General features: G+C 56.0%; 1 protein-coding gene across 4 annotated transcripts; it reads right to left on the reverse strand.

Annotated features, from left to right (window-relative positions):
* Positions 1 to 280: 280 nt before the first annotated feature.
* On the reverse strand, positions 281 to 18,153 carry ELAVL3 (ELAV like RNA binding protein 3). 4 transcript variants are annotated; one of them, XM_027587089.2, is made up of 7 exons: positions 17,767 to 18,153; positions 10,784 to 11,000; positions 10,353 to 10,456; positions 6,773 to 6,926; positions 6,403 to 6,628; positions 5,408 to 5,446; positions 281 to 3,991 (listed from the first exon to the last, which is right to left on the reverse strand). In XM_027587089.2, exons 1-7 carry the CDS (start codon positions 17,773 to 17,775, stop codon positions 3,640 to 3,642), a joined length of 1,101 nt encoding a protein of 366 aa, XP_027442890.1. In that variant the 5' UTR covers positions 17,776 to 18,153; the 3' UTR covers positions 281 to 3,639. The 4 variants fall into 4 exon arrangements, with proteins under 4 accessions (XP_027442890.1, XP_027442891.1, XP_027442889.1 ...); XM_027587090.2 differs by having other exon boundaries at positions 281 to 3,970; positions 10,784 to 11,003; XM_027587088.2 differs by having other exon boundaries at positions 10,784 to 11,003.
* Positions 18,154 to 18,625: the final 472 nt, after the last annotated feature.

The raw sequence follows: 18,625 nt of genomic DNA on the forward strand, positions 1-18,625 counted from the left end.
GGGGTCTTACCAGAGCCTGATTCACATCTGAGCTGCCGCATGGGCCACAGAGAGAAGTCCAGCACCACAGGGCAGACGGACTCCAGGCCCCTGGCATCTGGGTTTCTGCCCACACCAGTTGCCCACCCATCCTGAGTCCCAGTTGGGTTGTGGGGAGGCCCCGGGGCTCCAGGTGAGAGCCAGGCCCGGCGAGGGACAGCAGCCTAGGTGTGGCCACACAGCTCGGGCCAATGACACACTCCCGAAGCTCCCCACCTGCCGGCACAGACAGCTGAGACCATAAGATTCTGAACTTTTATTTTCTGGCATGAAAAGTACAAATAATTAAACAATTCCATGTAAAAGTCTGTTACCGCGGCCAGGCCTGTAATCCCGGTAATAAATAGTCTAAACGCAACGCAAAGTGTTCCTGTTGGGTTTTGGGTTTTTGTGATTTTTTTTGTCTTTTTCTTTCTTTTTTTTTTTTTGTCTTTTTTCTTTTTTTTTTTACAGTTCTTTATCACCTCCAACATGGACTCTGTCGTGATTTGAAACCTTCTGAATAAATAACAGGATGAAGGGAGGGCTGGAGGGGCTGAGCCCCCATCCCACGGGCCCTGCCCCTGACCCCCAGGGATGTGGAAGACCCCAGGCCCGCCCCCCCCACCGGCCCCTGGGGTGAGGGGATGGCCTCTGGGGATGGGGCCTGGCTGGGCTGAGTTCTGTGTTTTAGAAAAAGGAGTCCCCTCCCAGACTTGGGGGTGTCAGGGGCCTAGGCCTCAGTGGGGGGGAGGGTGTGTGTGGGGAGGTGCCCCCTCTGCAGAGCCCGGCTGCCCCAGGGTAGGGGACAGACCCAGCCCTTATTGCTCACAGACGCCTCCTGCACGCTGCCCACGTGTGCCCACGTGTCCCTGCGCTCGGAGGGCGGAGGGGAGAGAGCCCCAAGACACAGCAGAGGGAGAGGGGTGGACCCGCTGGGGGTGCCTGCCCTGCTGGAGGGGAGCTGGGAGGTTGGGAAGGACTCAAAAACCACAAGAATAAATAGGTTCGTGTATCAAGAACAAGCTAGGGTTTTTCACCAGCTAAATAGGACTGAAAAAATTCTCAAGACGAGCAAAAAGAATCCCATTAAGACCCCGGACGTCGCTGGCCGCGGGGACCGCCCCACAGAGCACACGCCCCCCGGGCGCCGCTCGGCTACCATTACTGTTATTAATAATTATTATTACTTTAATGATTCCATTTCCCCTTTTATAAATAAATTAGGCATAACCACGTCTCAGCAAAACTTAAAGAAACAAAGAGAACATCGTGGTTCCTTTAAACTTGCAAACTGGATGAAGTAACAGAAATATACACAAATGTCCTTACAGGGCAACAAGGAGAATAAATAGTTAACATAGCAATAAGTTAAAACTACAAGAAGCTAAATTCGGCAAAAAAGTACAAGAAAGTTAACTGGTGCCAGTTTATGTCTTTTTTTTTTTTCCTTTTTTTTTGAATCTCTTCTGTGTGTTTTTTTTTCTTCCTTTTTTTGTTGCTTTTTTCTCTTCTGTTTGTGTTTTTTTGTCACTTTTTTGATTTTTTTTTTTCTTTTTGTTCCTTGCAGCAGAAGCTCCACAGACGTTTACTAACAAACACCGGGAGGGGTGGGGGAGAGAGAGCTGGGCAGTCAGATGGGGCCATGGCCGGACACCAAACGCAGGGACACCGGAGGAAGGGCGACTGAAGCTGAACTCGGGGTTTGTAATTCTCAGTTCCGACTGGGCCCGCTGCGGGGGGTGGGGGGCTGCGAGGGCTCCCAGGGGCTCCGGCCTTCGGCTTCTGTTGGAATTTTTTCTTTCTTTTTCTTTTTTTTTCTTTTTTTTTTCTTTTTTTTTTTTTTACAAAGAATGAAAACTAGGGGAATGGAAAGTGTCTGGACTTTCCAGACAGAAGCCGGGGCTGGGGCTCAGGATGGGGGCTGCATCCACGGCCCTCAGGAGTTTGGAAAGACAGAAAAACCCAACAAACTGAAAAGGGGTGACAAGTGGGGGGAGAAGGAATTCGGGGCTGGGCCCCTGGGCCCATCCACCCCGGGGCGGGGGGGGGGGGGGCTGGAGGGAACAGCGGGTACTTCCTGCTGGGGAGGCCTTGGGGGAGGGGGAAGGCTCAGGGCCCAGCCTCCCCTCTCAGCCTCTGGGCCAGGGCCTGGGCCCAGGGAGGTTCAGCCCCGGGGACAGGGGGGTCCTTTGGCCTCAAGTGTTGGGGGGGGGCTGCCTCCAGCCCACCATGACGCCAAAAGTGAAACGAGGTATCGTGTGTTTGGATGCATGGATGCTGTGTGTGCACACCTGTGTTCGTGGGCGGCAGGGACCACTGATGAGCCAGGAGAGAGTTTTGCAGAGAACCTGGGGCCGGGCTGAGTGGGGCCACGCGTCCGGAGGAGACCCGGGCGGCCTAGCTGGAGGAAGTGGACTGGGCCAGGGTCTGGGCTACCACCTCTCGCCTGGGCCTAAGGGATGCTATGGGCATGTCGGTGTCTCCTGGGTGTTGTCTCTCTGCTTCTTTATGACTGGGTGTCTATAGATTTGTGTCCAAATGAATATCTGTCTCTGCTTTCACATGTCCACGTGGAAATGTTCGCATTCTGCATCCACCTGCGGCCGCATCTGCCCACATCGGTGTTTGCCCGTGGCCACATTTGCTAGCCCCCCTGCTTCGGTCTCCTGTGATTATCCACGTGTGTGTCTGCATGTCTGGGTCTGGCCCACGAGCTCCTGAAGGTGTCCGGGGCATGTCTCTGGGTCTGTCAGTGCTTCTGTGTGTCCCTGTGGGGTGTGTGTGTGTGTATGTGTGTGTGTGTGTGTGTGTACGCACGCGTGCACACATGCCCCCGCGTGTCTTCGCGTGGCTGTGTTTCTCTATGTGGCCCCGTGGACCCCCGGCCCCCAAGTCCTGCTCCCTGCCCCTGCCCCAGTTGGTAAACATAACCTGCCAAAATATTTTCTTTTTTTTTTTGTCTTTTTTGTGTTTTTTTTTCAAGTTCAAGAATCCCCAGTAAAAATTCTCCACGAGGTCTTTTTTCCCTTTTTACAAAAATAGAGTTTTTCTTCCCCTCCCACCCCCCCCCTTTTTTTTCATTTTGTTTCTGTTTCCAGCCCCTCCCCCTGCTCCTCACACTCCATCCAGGGGCTCTGGGCCAGGGATGCCCACACCCCTCCTCCGTTTCGTTTTGGGGATTTTTAAACCTGTTCCCCCTCCCCTCAGGCTCATCTAGGTGTTGGGGAGGCCTGGGCAAGGGGGTCTGGGAGGGCACCCCCAGCGTCCCCACAAAGCCATCCCGTGGAGGGTGGTTGAAGGTGGGGTGGGGGCACATCTCTGCTTTCTTTTTAGCCGAAAAAAGAAACAAAAACCATCGCCATGAACAAAACCAAGACGAGAGAGTGAACAGCCCAGCCTGGGGTGGGGGCAGGAGGACGGGGTGGGGGACCCCCAGGCACCCCCCATTCCCTGCAGACTCTCCCACCCCGAGTGCTCACCCTGTGGCTTCCGCAGGGACGCGGGGCCCTCGTGCCGTCGGTGGTCTGCCTGCGCTGTCTCTCTCGGGGCCCCTCTCTCTCTCTTTCTCTCTCTCTCTGCTGCCCGGGGAGGGTGGGGAGGGCGGGCGGCGGCGGCGGCTCAGGCCTTGTGCTGTTTGCTGGTCTTGAAGGACACCTGCAGCACGCGCTCGCCCAGGCGGTAGCCATTGAGGCTGGCGATGGCCATGGCCGCTTCGTCGTAGTTGGTCATCGTGACGAAGCCAAAGCCCTTGCACTTGTTGGTGGTGAAGTCGCGGATGACCTTGACGTTGGTGACCGCCCCGAAGGGCCCGAACAGCTGCCACAGCACACTCTCGTCCGCCTCGGGCGACAGGTTGTACACGAAGATACACCAGCCGGCGCCCGCCGCGCCCCCCGACAGGCCCACGCCCGCGAGGCCGCTCATGCCATCGATGGCGATGGGGGAGAACCTGGCGATGAGCGACAGGGGACTACTTTGGGGGTCACGCGGGCTCTGCCCTGACCCCCGGCACACCCCTGAGCCCCTGGGACCCCTGACACCGGCCGTGCCGTGACCCCTGCGTTGTCCTGACCGTGCCATGGCCTCATGACCTCTGCCTCTGACGCCACCTGAATCTCCATCCCCCCCTGTAGCCCTGGCCTGACTTCCGACCTGCCCTGAAGGTCAGGCCCTCCCCCACAAGCCCTGCCTGGAGCCCCCATCTACACCCTGATCCCCTGACCCCTGAGCCTACGGGAGCCTGGCCCCTTCCCCACTCCTGACCAACTGCCCCTCTCTTGGCACACTTTCCCCCCACCACCCCCACCCTGCCACCCCTCCTCGGCTAGATGCCCACCAGGCGGGGAGTGCAGCTGGGGAAGCACCACCCTCCATGATAATGCAGTCCGCTGCCTTCCTCTGCCCCTTACCAGTTTTTTCCTGCTCGGATTGTGTATTTAGGATCCACTCCCCTTTCCCTGCAAGGTTTGCTCCCTGCGGTACCCCAGCTCAGAACAGCCCCCGAGCGCCGCTGCCGCAGCGGGGAAAGTTTGTTGACTGACTGACGGAGGGACCGAGTGAATGAACAGGATTGGCTCCACCCTCGTTCCTCACTGCCTCCCTACCTTCCCAGGCCTCACTCAGCTCAGGGGGAGCCCCAGTGGGGAGGAACGGCTTGCTCACTGGCACTAGGTCATGTCAGAGGTCTCACCAGGGTCCCCGTCACCCCTTCCCCCTTCACAGCCCTGTTCGCTGTTCCTGTCTCCTTCCCCACTAGACTGAGATAATGAATAACAGTAACAATAATCACAAGAGCGGCTACCTTTTATTGAGCGCTCACTACGTGCCAAGCACTGTGCTCAATGTCATTTCGACTCCATGAGAGACCAAGTCTGGCTGAGCCACGTTGGGTCCCCAGCCCCGAGCCCAGCACCCGGCACTCAGTGTGTGCTCAACGGCTCTCGATGCAGTAAACACAGGGAACCCTCCCAGGGTCAGGGATGTGGACAACGTCGTGCGGCCCTCAAGATCCATCCCAGACTAGGGGCTGAAAGGGGGTATTCTGTGACCCTCAGCAAAGACAGTGGCAGATGGAACGCAGACTTAGTGTGGGAACCCGGGGGCATGGCCATGACCAGACCCATGTCTGTGACCCCTTCCCTGGGCTGGAAAGCGCCCTGGACAGGCCCTCCCAGGCCCAAATTCCATAGTAGCTCTTCCTAGGCATTTACTAGGTTCCACAGCCCCTCTCTTAATGGACACGCTACTCGCAGACGCCAGACAGGGGGCAGACGCAGCTAAGCGGGCTGTCCCAGTGGGGGGGGGGGGCGGGGGAGAGACGCACTGGGGCAAAAGTCCAAGGAGGGGCAGTGGGGGGCTGGGGGCAGCGGGGCGGGGGCACTGTTACCTCTTGACTCCGTACGCCATGTTGAGCAAATTATCCAGCCTGTGGAAGCAAAAAGGGTGGTCACCCGTGGCCTCCGGGCACACCCCCAGCTGTGACGCTGGCCGGGCCCCGCCTGACTGCCCTCCCCGCCCCCACCCAGCAGGCCAGCAGCCCGGCCCTGCCCCCACCCGCCTGCTCCCCGCCCGGCTGGACACCGCCTGGCACGGAACCGTGCTCCCTCGGGCACTGCCTCTCGCCTGCCCTGCCGCTGCCTGGCCTGCACCCGTGTCCTGCCCTGCCCAGCCCCACTCGCCTGCCCCCACCCTGTGGGGCTCAGGTCCCTGGAAGGGGAGGTTCAAGTCTCTTTGGGGCAGTGTCTAGTCTGGGCAAGTGCCTCAGGGTCCCTGTTCGTAAAATACAGGCAAGACAAGCTCCGTTCTCATGAGTATAGATACCTGGAGGCACACAGCGCAGGAGGCCCATCCCCAAGGGGGGGGGGGGGCCCAATCAGGTGACCGTAAAATACTTTTTTTGTTTTTTGACTCTAAAATTCTTAACACCGAGGGCTCCTGCGTGGCTCAGTCGGTTAAGCATCTGCCTTTGGCTCAGGTCGTGATCCCGGAGTCCTGGGATCGACCCCCTGCATTGAGTTCCCTGCTCAGCTGGGAGTCTGCTTCTCCTTCTCCCTCTGCCCCTCCCCACTCCTGGCTTGCACTCTCTTCCTCTCTCTCTCTAATAGATCTTTACAAAACATAAATAAAACTCTTAACACGGATAGTGCCACTCATAGTGCCCTGCATACGTTGAGTGCCTGCTGTGTACAAGGGCTTGGCCTCAGCATCTGACTGACTCACACATTTCCCCTTTGCTGCCCTCAGTGGCCCCAGCGTGTGGACACCTTCCCAGTGTCCTTCTGCCCTGCAGGAATGGGGTTCAGAGAGGGTGGCTGCAGGCTTGGGCCCCCAGCATGGGGGTGGGGTCTAGGGTGCCTGGGGGCGGGGTGGCAGGGGGTTTACCGGAAGCGCTGTGTCTGATGGTGCAGGGGGCCTGCGTAGCGCCGGGCTGACGACTGGTAGAGGTGAGTGAGCAGGGCCTGCCCAGTCTTCTGACTCGGGTTGTTGGCGAACTTGACGGTGATGGGCTCCGCCGCGCCCAGTGGCTTCTGCCCATTCAGTCCTTTGATGGCCTCCTCAGCCTCAATCCTCTTGTCGAAGCGGATGAATCCCACACCCCGAGAGACGCCTGCCAGGGAGTGAGGGCGTCATGAGGACCCTGCCCCGTCCCGTGACCCCCTTACCCGTTTCTCTCCCCGCCATCTCCATTTTGGTCCCACCTCCATGCCTTTGCCCAGGGCCCTGCCAAGTTAATCGTCCCCAGCAGCCTGACCTGTGACCTGGTCCACCAGGATGCGAGAAGTGATGATGCGGCCGTACTGGGAGAAGAGTTGCTCCATTTCTTTCTGGCTCATGGTCTTGGGGAGTCCACTGACATACAGGTTAGCATCTCGGATGGATGCAGAACTGGGTCGGGCATAGGACACCTGGGGGGGACGGGCAGGTGGACAGAGGTGAGGGGAAGACCCGTTTCACAGATGGGGAGAGTGAGGCCACATCCTGACCACCAGCGAGCGGCAGAAATGCCTCATCTGTTCACTCAATAAATATCTCTCAAGTAGTCTCCATGGGTGGCGCTGGCCAGGGCTTGAGGGAGGGGACACGGCTGTGGCCGATAATGTGGCCCGGCCTACATAAAGAGGTGAGGGAAACCTGTCGCTGGGCCCCAGGGGACAGATGTCACCTTGAGGACCTCGAGTCCCTAGCTCCTGCTCTCACACCATACATTCCGTCAACATGACATTTCCCGCTCCTTTGGAAAGTGAGCTCGGGACTCTGGCCCTTCTCTTTCTGACCACACTGGGGCCCTCAGGGTCACTTAGGTCTTTAGCTGCCAGCTTGATGCTGATGACTCCCAAATGTCTGTCCCCAGTGTGGGCCTGAACCCCAGGCAGCATACCTGTGCGAAACCTGCCTCTGGACGCCCCCCGAGGTCTCACAGGGGATCACACTCAGTGAGGCTGCATCCAGCTCCCAACCGTCCCTCAGCTTGCTCCCGTTCAGTAACAGTAGCTTCGGCCTCCTGGGTGCTCCGGTCCCCAGCCTCCGTTGTCCCCGATGCCCATCTTTCACACCCACATCTAATCCACCATCGATCCTTCCTCATTACCTGGAATCCACACACTTTCCCCCACTTCCACTGCTGCATCCTGGCCCACCTGCCACCCTTGCTCACCCAGACCAGTACAGCAACCCCACTCCCACCCTAACCTCCCCAGGCTCTTTCCTCCATGGCTGCCAGAGGGCGCCTGTGAGCAACTGAGTCAGGGCACATCCTTCCTTTCCTCAGAACCTTCTGTGGCTCTCACCTTCCCCGGAGGAAAAGTCCTTCTCACAGCCCACAAGGCCCTGCACAACGTGCCCATCACCCCATCCCCTCACCCTCCTCTCTGCCCAGAACTGCTCTGTTTCAGCCACACCAGTCTCCTCCGTGTTCCCCAAACACACCAGGCACACCCCAGCCTCAGGACCTTTGTTCCGGCTGTTCCCCTCAACCTGGAACACCCTTCCCCTCCTTTCTTCTTCTAGTCTCAACTGAAATGTCCTCCCTGTCCTCTTCCAACTGAATTTGGTTCCCTGCCCCTACCCACCCCCCACCCTCAACTCTCTCCAAGCACTTCTCTCAGTGGTGAATTAGCCACGTTTCAGTACGATCATTGGATTTGTGTCATTAATTACGGTCCAGCCCAACAATGAAACTCTCTGCAGCTGTTTAAAAAATGGTGGACGTGTATATTTATTTCCCAGAAACAGTGGTGAGTATTGTAAACTGGGGGAAAGAAAAGTCCATTTACAGAGCACCCGGTTGTGTGACCCCATCTCATTGTGTGCTTATCCGTGTCCTGGAAACACAGTCTGGAGGGGCTGCCCCCAGATGTTAACAGGTTGACCTATAGCTGGTGGGGGTACTGGGGGGCACGAGCTTCTCTTTCCACTCATTTCTGCTGCTGTCTATTTTCAGTATCCTTCTAAATTAACCTCTGGGTAGATAAGGGTCATTGTCAAAGGTCTGCCTTTTGTTTGCTGTGGTGAGTGGTGGCGGCAGAGCACTTCATTAGAAACACTAGTTAAAAAACTAACAAAAGGAGTACCTAGGGCGAGGGGTGGCTCAGGGTGAGGGCACTCCTGGGCTGGAGGTAGAGGGGTCCTAATTCATGCAATTGTGCACACCTGGGGTCCTCCAAGGAAACAAACACAAACACAGCAGCTGCTCTTCTTCCCGGGTAATATTAATTCAAAATCACAGCCACGTACTCCATGGTTTCCACTCTGTCCCACGGGGCTGTGAGTTTTGAGGGGTGAGGGCTTGTTGATGAATCAGAGTTAGGGGTGAGGGGAAAACAAGCCTCAGCTCCTGGGTGGGCGTTTGGGGTAATCAGGGGTCATTTGAGGCACCAAATAGGTCTTTGGGGGTCTTTCCCAGCCCCCCCCAAGATGGGGGCTGACCCAGGTCCCTCAGCTGGGTGTGGGCTCGGCCACACCCCCTCACCGGGACATGACGTGGGCAAGGTCTGCCAGAGCACCCAGTCGGGACCGACCATACGACGGTGCCGCCCAGGCAGACACACAGACACACAGACACGCACACACAGCCATGAGGCCCATGAGGCCGCCCCGTGCCACCGTCTTGCACAGCCTGGTGCCTACACCAGCCAAAGGGTGACTCAAGGCTTTGAAGACATTCCCAGAGGCCCTGGGGGTCTTGGATAATTACAGTAAGAGTCGCAGAACCACACACCTGTCACCACTGCACAAGCCCCCATCCCGAATTGGGCGCAGGTAGACCCACCCACACAGCCCCACCAGGTCACAGTGTGTCACAAAGCACCGGTGCAATAAACACCGCGTCCCGCAGGCACATAGTGACACACCCCAAGTCTGTAAGAGCCAGACTCATGTGACGACAGACACACAGTCACGGAGTCCCACAAACACGATGGCTCACAGCGCAGGTACCACACACACACACACACACACACACACACACACACACACACACACACACACACATACACACTGCATGGCATGCATACAGTGGCCCTCTGGATTTGTCACTCTCATGTCCCAGGGCTTCTGAGTCTAGTTGGCCATGGAGGGACCCGTTAGGTCATGACCTCATCTTCCCCAACAACGCACAATGGGAAGAGGAAGAGATTCCTGCACCTCTGTTCCCAGAGAGAACGGGGGCCAGATGGGCACCCCTAGCTCAGCCTCCCCCAAGGTTCCAGAGCAGATTTGTGGGGCGGAGTCCAGACACCCCCAGGCAAACCTAGAGAGGGGGGTTTCCATGGCGATCCCCCCCCCAGGGAATCTGGGCTAGCAGAGTCCCAGCTGCAGCTGCTTAGAGGGGAGGTCATGGGGGGAGGGGCGTTGCACAAAGGTGGGGGAGGGCTCACCCCTAATCCCGCCCTCCCAGACCCTAATTAGGCTCCAGATGGCAGATGGGCCCCCACCCCTCCCCCATTTCCATGACAAAGGCAAGGGGGACTGCCCACCAGACCCTGGTCACTCTTCTACTGCCAAAGGCATGGCTACCTCCCTTAGCCACCAGAGAATGAGGAGCTGATATTCTCACTGACAAATAAGGAAACTGAGTTTCAGAGAGGCAGAGCCACTGGGCCCTGGGTGCCCAGCTAGGAACTCTTGGGGGAGAGTTTGAACCACTCAGGGGATGAGCCATGGAGAAGGATAGGTGGCAGTGGGGAAAAGGGTGTGTGGGAAGGGTGGGTGGCTGTAGGGGTTGAGTGGCCATGAAGGGGGCAGTCCAAGAGGGCGGTAATAAGGGGGACTGGGGACAGTTGCAGATGGGCAGTCATGGGGGATGGGCAGCAGAGGGAAATGAAAGCACTAACCTTGATGGTCTTCGTCTGCAGTTTGAGGCCGTTGAGGGTGTTGATGGCTTTGTCTGCATCGTTGGGATCAGAGTAGTTCACAAACCCATAACCGAGGCTCTGCCCTGTGGGCAGGACCAGGATGATGACCTCCCCAGACCTACCAGTGTCCTCCCAGACCCAGTCCTGAGAGGCTGCCTGCCATCACTCAAGGTTATGAGAATCAAGAGCCCCACCTTACTGTTCCCTGAGAGTACTACCTTGTCCCCAGGACACCTCAGATCCCCCAGAGTCCTGCCTGCCCCCCATCACTCCTGAGATACCCTACCAGGGGTCACACCTGTCTCCCCATCACACCTCAGATCCCCCAGGGTGCTACCTGCCCCCGTCACACCTATACTCCTGGGACTACCACCTCTGTCCCCTCCCTCCCCAACTGCCAACAGACACACCTGTGATCTTATCCCGAACCAACTTGCAGGATTCGATGTCACCAATGCTGCCGAAGAGACTCTTGAACTCGTCCTGGGTCATGTTCTGGGGCAGGTAGTTGACGATGAGGTTGGTCTTGCTGTCATCAGTGGCTCCGTTTGTACCAAGGAGTGGCCCGTTGGGCAGGGCCGGGCCGGCCGGGCCCCCCGCCACCTGAGACTCCATGGCCCCGAGTATCTGCTGGAGACAACAGGCCACACCTGCTCACGGCCCAGTCCCTACACAGGCATCAGTAGGAGCGAGGGGGGGCTCAGTGGTGATGGATTAGCCATGTCTGACATGGGCTTAAACATGGAGAGAGGACAAGTATTATTCTAATAATCCCTTCCACTCCTTCAGCATCAAGCAAGCACCTTATGTGTGATTTTACTGTGAAAAATTCCATATATAGATGCCATGTACGTCTGTTTGCTATGTTTGCCTGTTTGTCTAAAATCAGTCTGTGAATTTCTAGAATAATAAGATGAACACTTTTGTCTTCAGAATAAGAAATGTAATATTTTTTATTAGCTTTGAAGTCCTCATAAGCTCCTCCCTGACCATGTACTGCCCTTCTCCCACCAAAGGGAATTCCTATCCCAAATGTGTTAACATTTCTTTTGCTTTGTGCATAATTTTCCCACTAGGCATTTACACCCCCCTCAGTTTTTCCACTGAGCTATTTTTTATTATTTTTAAAAAATGTATTTATTTGAGAGGGAGAGAAAAGAGGGGCAGAGGAAGAGGAAGAGAGAGAATCTCAAGCAGACTCCCCCCCAACCCAGCACTGAGCCTGATGTGGGGCTCGATCCCATAATCCTGAGATCACAACCTGAGCTGAAATCAGGAGGCAGATACCCATCCCACTGAGCCACCCAGGAACCCCTATTATTTTTTTTAAAGATTTTATTTTTAAGGGGCACCTGGGTGGCTCAGTTGGTTAAGCATCTGCCCTTGGCTCAGGTCATGATCCTGGGGTTCTGGGATCGAGCCCTGCATCCTACACCCTGCTCAGCGGGGAGTATGCTTCTCCCTCTGCCTCTCCCCCAGCATGCGCTCTCTCTCTCTCGAATAAAAAATAAGGGCACCTGGGTGGTTCAGTTGGTTAAGTGTCTGCCTTCAGCTTGGGTCATGGTCCCAGGGTCCTGGGATCGAGCCCCACATTGGGGCTCCCTGCTCGGCGGGGAGTCTGCTTCTCCCTCTCCCTCTGCCCTCCCCCTGCTTGTACTCTCTCTCTCCAATAAATGAATAGAATCTTTAAAAAATAACAATAACAATAAAAATAAATAAAATCTTTAAAAATATATTTTATGTTTAAGTAATCTCTACACCAAATGTGGGGTTCAACTCACAATCCTGAGATCAAGAGTTGCATGCTCTACTGATGGAGCCAGCTAGGTGCCCCTGAGCTATTTAAATGTATAACATAATAACACCAGCAAATAATGACAGTTTTATTTCTTTATCTCCAATCTATACCTGTTATTTATTTTTCTTGTCTTATTGCAAGGGATACAGTGTGATAGTGGCTTTTTTATTCATGATGTTAAAGGAAATGTTTTAAAACATTTCACAGCTAAATTTGATTTTTGCTGTGGGTTTTCACTTATGAATGTTTAATTTTATTCTTAGTATCCTAACAAGATTTTTTTTTAAAGAATGGATGTTGAATTTTATTTAACGTTTTTTTCCTATATCCGTTTTTTAATAATTGACATGTAATATTACATTAGCTTCAGGACTCAATATTTGTATATATTGCAAAATTATCTCCACAATAAGTCTAGTTGACAACCATCATCAAATATAGTTATAATTTTTTTCCTGTGATGAGAACTTCTAAGATCTACTTCCTTAGCAATTTTCAAATATATTCTACATCTATTTTATGTATAAGGACTACACAGAGAAGAATTTTAAAGCCCCATCTGGGCTCAGCAGGAAACAGTGCTGGGATTATCTGTCATGGGCCTGGGAAGGTAAAGTAGCCAGCATTTCCTTAGGTATTCTTCAGTGTCATGGTTGGCAGATGGGTTGCCCTCACTTGAAAAATCAAATTGATTGGTAGGGTTTTCCGAAAGGGATGAATTAGGAAGGATTAGAAGCCATATTCAGTTTCAGAGGAGAGATCACTGTGATTGATTAGTAATGTCTTTGAGGCTACAGAATTAGAAAGAGTCAGCAAGTACACTTCATCTCAGCCAGCCCTGACCCAAAGTTCAATACCATACTTGTTCCCAAATGCTGGAGAGTGTGCCAGGCACAGTGCAAAACCCACTACATGCAATGTTGTTTTTTTTTTTCTTCTTCTTATTCACAACCACCCTGAAAAGAGAGCTTAATTTCCCCTGCTTAACAGATGTTATGAACTGGATGCCTGTGTCCCCTCAAATTCATATGTTGAAAACTTAATCCCCAATGTGATGGTATTTGGATGTGGAGCCTTTGGGACGTAATTAGGTCATGAGGATGGAGCCTTCATGAATGGGATCCATGTCCTTACAAAAAGGGACAAGAGAGGGGCGCCTGAGTGGCTCAGTCAGTTAAGTGTCTGCCTTAGGCTCGGAGGTCATGGTCCCAGGGTCCTGGGATGGAGCCCCACATTGGGCTCCTTGCTTCTCCCTCTTCCTCTGCCTCTCCCCCCAGCTCGTTCTCTCTCTCTCTCAAATAAATAAAATCTTAAGAAAAAGGGGGGGGGGGACAGGAGAGAGATGATCTCTCTCTCCACCATGTGAGGACACAGCAAGAAGATGTCCATCTGCAAAGCAGGGAGCAAGTCCTTACTAGGAACCAACTCAGATGGCACCTTGATCTTGGACTTCCCAGCCTCCAGAAGAAGATTTATGAGAAATAAATGTTGTTTAAGCCCCCCAGTTTACAGTATTTTGTTAGAGCAGCCTGAGCTGACTAAGACAGATGAGGAAAGTGAAGTTCAGCAATGTTTTAAAAATTACTAAAGCTCACGCAGCTTATAAACAGCAAAATGGATTTGCACAGGAGATTTTCTGATACAGAGTCCATATTTTCAACTTCCACTGCCGACGGAAGAATAGTGCTAGCTCTAACATTTCTCAGCTGTGTGTCCTCGGGTAGGCTCCATAATGCTTCTGGGCCTCTGCTCTGCTTTGCTGCAAACTCCGAGCTATTGGCATAGTGACCCCAGGGAAGGATCTAAAGCCACACGTGGGTGCAGCTGGAATGCATTCTGGGATCAGGTCTGCCATGGGCACGATCAGAGGAAGCAGCTTGTCATGTCTGCCATCCCTGCCTCGTAATACCTGCTATTAATACTGGTCCTGCCCCATTGACATCTTCTGTGTGCTTCCAGGCATCATTTCACTTATTGCTCCCAATCATCTTTAGAGATAGCAACACATTCTCCATTTTATAAGGGAGGCAACCGAGCTCAGAGACGTTGAGTGATATCAGTGGGGAATTCGATTTCAAACCTGGCTATGTTGGACTTCAGAGCTGTTTTTAATGACAGTGACCAATGCATGGGGGAGCTCTGCCACCTTATAGGTATGTGTCCTCAGGGATGATCTTAGCTCTTCTTTGAGCCTCTGTTTCCTTTCCATGTATTCTTATTAAGGGATGGCACGGAGGTTCAACTCCCCCGCATCTCCAGTTGGCTGTCCGGGGGCTTCCGGGAGAGTTATTCTGAAACCTCATCCAGACTGAGCAGGAATACACACTGGGTTGATTAACAATGTCTGCCACAGGCAACTGCCATAAAGCGAGAATGCATGCTACAGATCTGTATCCAGTTTCATAAGGTTAATACTTTACCGATGGCCATGTATCAAGGCCCTGCTGTGTGCCAGACAAAATCCTTTATGTGAAAATTTCCGGGCAATTCTTCCAACACTGAACATTATGGGACTCTTTTCTTCATTTACCAGAAGAGGAAACTGAACCTCAATGCAGGGGTAGGGATTTACACAAGGCTGGATAGCATGCAAATGGTGGATCAAGAATTCAAATCCGGAGCTTGGACATCAGAGCCTACTTTACTAAGAAAAAAAGCCAATAATAGTAAAAAATAACAGCAAAGTGAAACTGAGCCCCTACTCTACACCTAGCCCAGGCATCACTACATTTAAACCCACTCTGTTGGCTGAGTATACCCATTCAATTCAACAAACATTTACTGGGTGCCACCATGTGCTGGCTTCTGGCTCCAACCTCCTCACCGTGTATCCTCTAACATTCACACTGCCTCTCTGGGCCTTGGTCCCTCCACTAAAGATACGGCACCGAGGTTCCCCACGCACAAAGATGGATTCTGAATTCCCTTCTGGGCTCGGAAAACTAGAGTTCTGTGACTGGTTGGTGATATCTGCTACAGGAGAGCCCCCCTGCCCCATAATTAGCAGTACACAAAACACTGTTTCAGGACACAGCAGGTTCCAGCTTTGGAACCCCTACTATGTGCCAGGCACTGTGCAGGTGCAAAGGTTTCACTGACTTCCCACAACCACACTGAAAGCTGGAGATCATCTTCTCCATTTCTCAGATGGAGAAACTGAGGGTCAGAGGGACCTGTGATTTGCCTGGGAGTGACCGGCGGTGGAGGTAGTGATGAAGTCTGACTACTGATCTGATTATCCAAGAGCCTACAGAGGCACTCCAAATGTCCTCAACTTGGATGGGGTTAAAAGGTAATTGGGATCTTGAGACCCAGCCTACTAATCTTCCCAGCACCCCATCTCCTTCCCATCTGTGCCAGAGCTTAGCAGGATCAGTGTCGCGTTTCCTCTGCAGCTCAGCCGGCTGAGCCGCTAATAGGGATCGGATTGGTGGAGACCACACCCGCCCGGCCCCAGCCCACAGCAAATGCGTGGCCTGGGATGACTCACGGATCACAGGGACCTTGGAGGGCTGTCCCAGGTCAGGAGTGGAGGAGTGAAGTCAGAGGGGAGGAAGGTAGACCCAAGACGGTGAGGCAGAGACCAACTGGGAGCAATGGAACCTTCCCTCCCAGACTCTCCAGTTCTTCCTCTGGATCTCTCTCTCTTTCTGTTTCTCTCTTCCTCTTTTCCCTGCTTCTCTGTCCTTCTCTCCCCTCTGAACCCATCTGTCTCCCCGCCTTCTCTCTGCCATTCTTTCTTCAACTCTTTCGCACCATTGCACACACACGACATATGGATTTTGCAGGGAACACACCAGAGGTCACTTGCTCTGTAGACCCTCCTGTGACTGACCCCTTTGGCCCCAGTCACAGTGATAGATGCCTGGGTACTGGCCACAATAGGGCATTGAGTGGCTATGCATGGTAAGGCTGGGCTACCACGTGGTGCTAACTAGGCCTCCCCCTTCTGGGCCCTTCTCCCCCTCACGGTCTCAATTTATCCCCTCACTTCCTCCCAGCCTGTCCCTATGGTGGACCTCTGCCTGAGTGCCCTCCAGGGGAGTAACCAGGCCTTCCAGGGCTTCAAGGCCCTTGTGTGACCTCTGACCACACCCTCGCCCCTTTGTGCATCAGTTTCCCTCTTTTAAATGAAGGAACAGATCAGAGGAATGGATGCTGGACTGCTGTGGGGGTTCTGGGGGTCGTCAGGAGGCTGCACTCACGTTCCTGCCCCTGGGTTAGCAGCCTGAGGCCCAGAGAGGGGAGGGAGCCTGCCTAAGGTCACACAGCAGGGAAGTAGGGCCTCTCCGGCCTCCTTTCTCCGAGCCAGGTGGGCGGGTCCCAGGGTCCCACGCAGGGAGGGAGTGTTGAGCATCCCTCCACCCACTGTGCTCGCCACGACTCCAAGAAAAGGCCCAGAAAGAGACACAGTGCACAGAGACACACACACACACACAGACCGGAAAGACAGTAAGTACGGAAGAAGGAGGTCTGGGCGCTGGGACCAGACAAAGGACGCGCGGCGGCGCGGGGAGCGGAGTCGCGCGGCGGGGGCGGGGGTGGAGCCGGGGTGGGGCTAGGACTGGCCAGCCCCGCCCCCGGGATACGCCCGGGTTGCCGAGTGGAAATCCGAGGGCTCGGGCGAGGCCGGGCCCTGGGGGCCCCAGGGGGCGGGGTCCAGATGGGCGGGGCATGGGCGTGGTTATACAGGGCGTGGCCGGGCGTGTCCGCGGGCTCGGGAGCTGACCAGCTCAGTGGTTGCTGAAAGCACCGGGAGTGGGGCGAGCGGCGCGGGCGGGCGGGCGGGTGCTCTCAAGGTCACCCCGAGGCCCAGAGCCTTGGCGGGGTGGGGCGCCTGGACCTGGCCTAGGAGACATCCCTGAGCTCCTTACCCCATCCCCCGTGGGGCGGGGGCCCAGGAGTCAGGAAGCACCCCCCCCCCCCACCGCGGGCCCTCCTCTCCCCTCCCCCTTCCCGAAGCCTGAGGCGCCCGCGCGAGGCTACGGCCCGCTAAGAAGCTCCGAGAAACAAAGGGACGCGGCAACAGCGGCGGCGGGCCCGCGGGGCCTCCGGGCGCGCCCCCTCCTCTCCCCTCCCCGCTTGCCGCAAGGTCGACGGGCTCGAGGACGAGACGCCCGGCTCCCCGGGCGCGGTCAGGGCCCGGGGAGCGGATCCGACGCCACCCGCTTTCCCGGGGTTCTCGGGGACGGCTTGCCGCCTTGTCCTGGCCCAGCACCAGTGATTGGGGCCCTGCGTTTGCCTGGGCGGCCTGCGGGGTCCAGGCCTGGATGGAGAAGGCATCCTCCGCTGCTGCGGCCCCTCCCCCATCAGGCCTGCTGGAGGGGGGCTATCCCGCCCCCAGGGCGCCATAGGACGCCTCCCCGAACCAGAGTTCGGCTCCCTAAGGCCTCTCAGGCCAGCCTCTATGCGCCCCCAGCACTCTGGGTGCGGCCCAGCCCACTCTCAGGCCCCGAGGCTCGGTCCTACCCCCCCACCGGGGCCTAGCTAGGCCTGGTCCTACCCCCCCACCCCACCCCCCCCCGCCATCTCCGCGGAGCCTGTGCCTAACCGCTCCCCAACCAGGTTCCATCTCAGCGACAAGGGAATACCTACAGTGACCATTCTTGTGTGCCCGGCGGGCGCGGTCCGTGTTGAGGGCGGCTCCGGGGGTCGTGCACTCCTTGGGGGGCGCTCGATGCTCACGCCGGGGTCCTGCCCGGCCGGCCTCTGGCGCGGCCGCTGCAGAGGTGTAGATGAAGGCGGCGGCTCCCTCGAGGGCCGGGGACGGGCCCGAGCCCGAGGACGCGCGCGCGGATAGCCGGGCCCCGGGGTGGCCTGCGGGCGGCAGGGGATGGAAAGAGGGAGCGGGCGCGGGATTGAGAACGCCCCCTGCGCGGCCCCGCGGGGCCCGGGGAGGTTGCGCTTCCTGACAGAGATCGCGGCGCTCTGCCTTTCGCGGCCGCCCCTCGGCCGGGCTTGTCCGGTCCTGGATGCTCAGTCCTCTCCCCTCGCCCGCCCTCCCTCCCACCCTCCAGCCCGCGCTGCGCGCTCCGCGCTCTGGGCCGCGCCGCCGCCGCCCCCAGCCCTTTATAGGAGCAGCTGCCAGAGCCGGCGTCGCTTATTGGCTGCGGCAGCTAAGCCCCGCCTCCTCCCGGCGCCCGACGGCGCGGCAGGTGGAAGCGAGCACGCGCTGGCTGGGACTCCGCACCCCCAGAAAGCACGCCCTGGGGGCTCGGGTTGCCAGATTCGGGCCCCTTTGCCCCCGTGGACCCTGCTTCCTGCATTGCCGCCCCTTCTTGGGCGGGCTTTCTGCCGGAAAGACAGGGACGGCTCCCCTCCTGGGTCCAACACCCTGATCTCTTAGAGCGAAGAGAGTGAGGAGATATCGGTGGCCTGATTGGACGAACTTCCGGAGTTGCTGTCCACCAAGAAGACTGGAAAGGGACGAGGAACCAAGATTTCTATAAGCAGA

The sequence above is a fragment of the Zalophus californianus genome, chromosome 1 (assembly GCF_009762305.2).
Source record: "Zalophus californianus isolate mZalCal1 chromosome 1, mZalCal1.pri.v2, whole genome shotgun sequence".
NCBI lineage: Eukaryota > Metazoa > Chordata > Mammalia > Carnivora > Otariidae > Zalophus > Zalophus californianus.

Coding starts and splice junctions, on each gene's coding strand:
- ELAVL3 (XM_027587088.2), bottom strand. Junction 10,457..10,783: donor GGTTCGGGATAAGATCACAG/GTGTGTCTGTTG, acceptor TCCTGCCCACAG/GGCAGAGCCTCGGTTATGGG. Junction 6,629..6,772: donor CCTGGTGGACCAGGTCACAG/GTCAGGCTGCTG, acceptor ACTCCCTGGCAG/GCGTCTCTCGGGGTGTGGGA.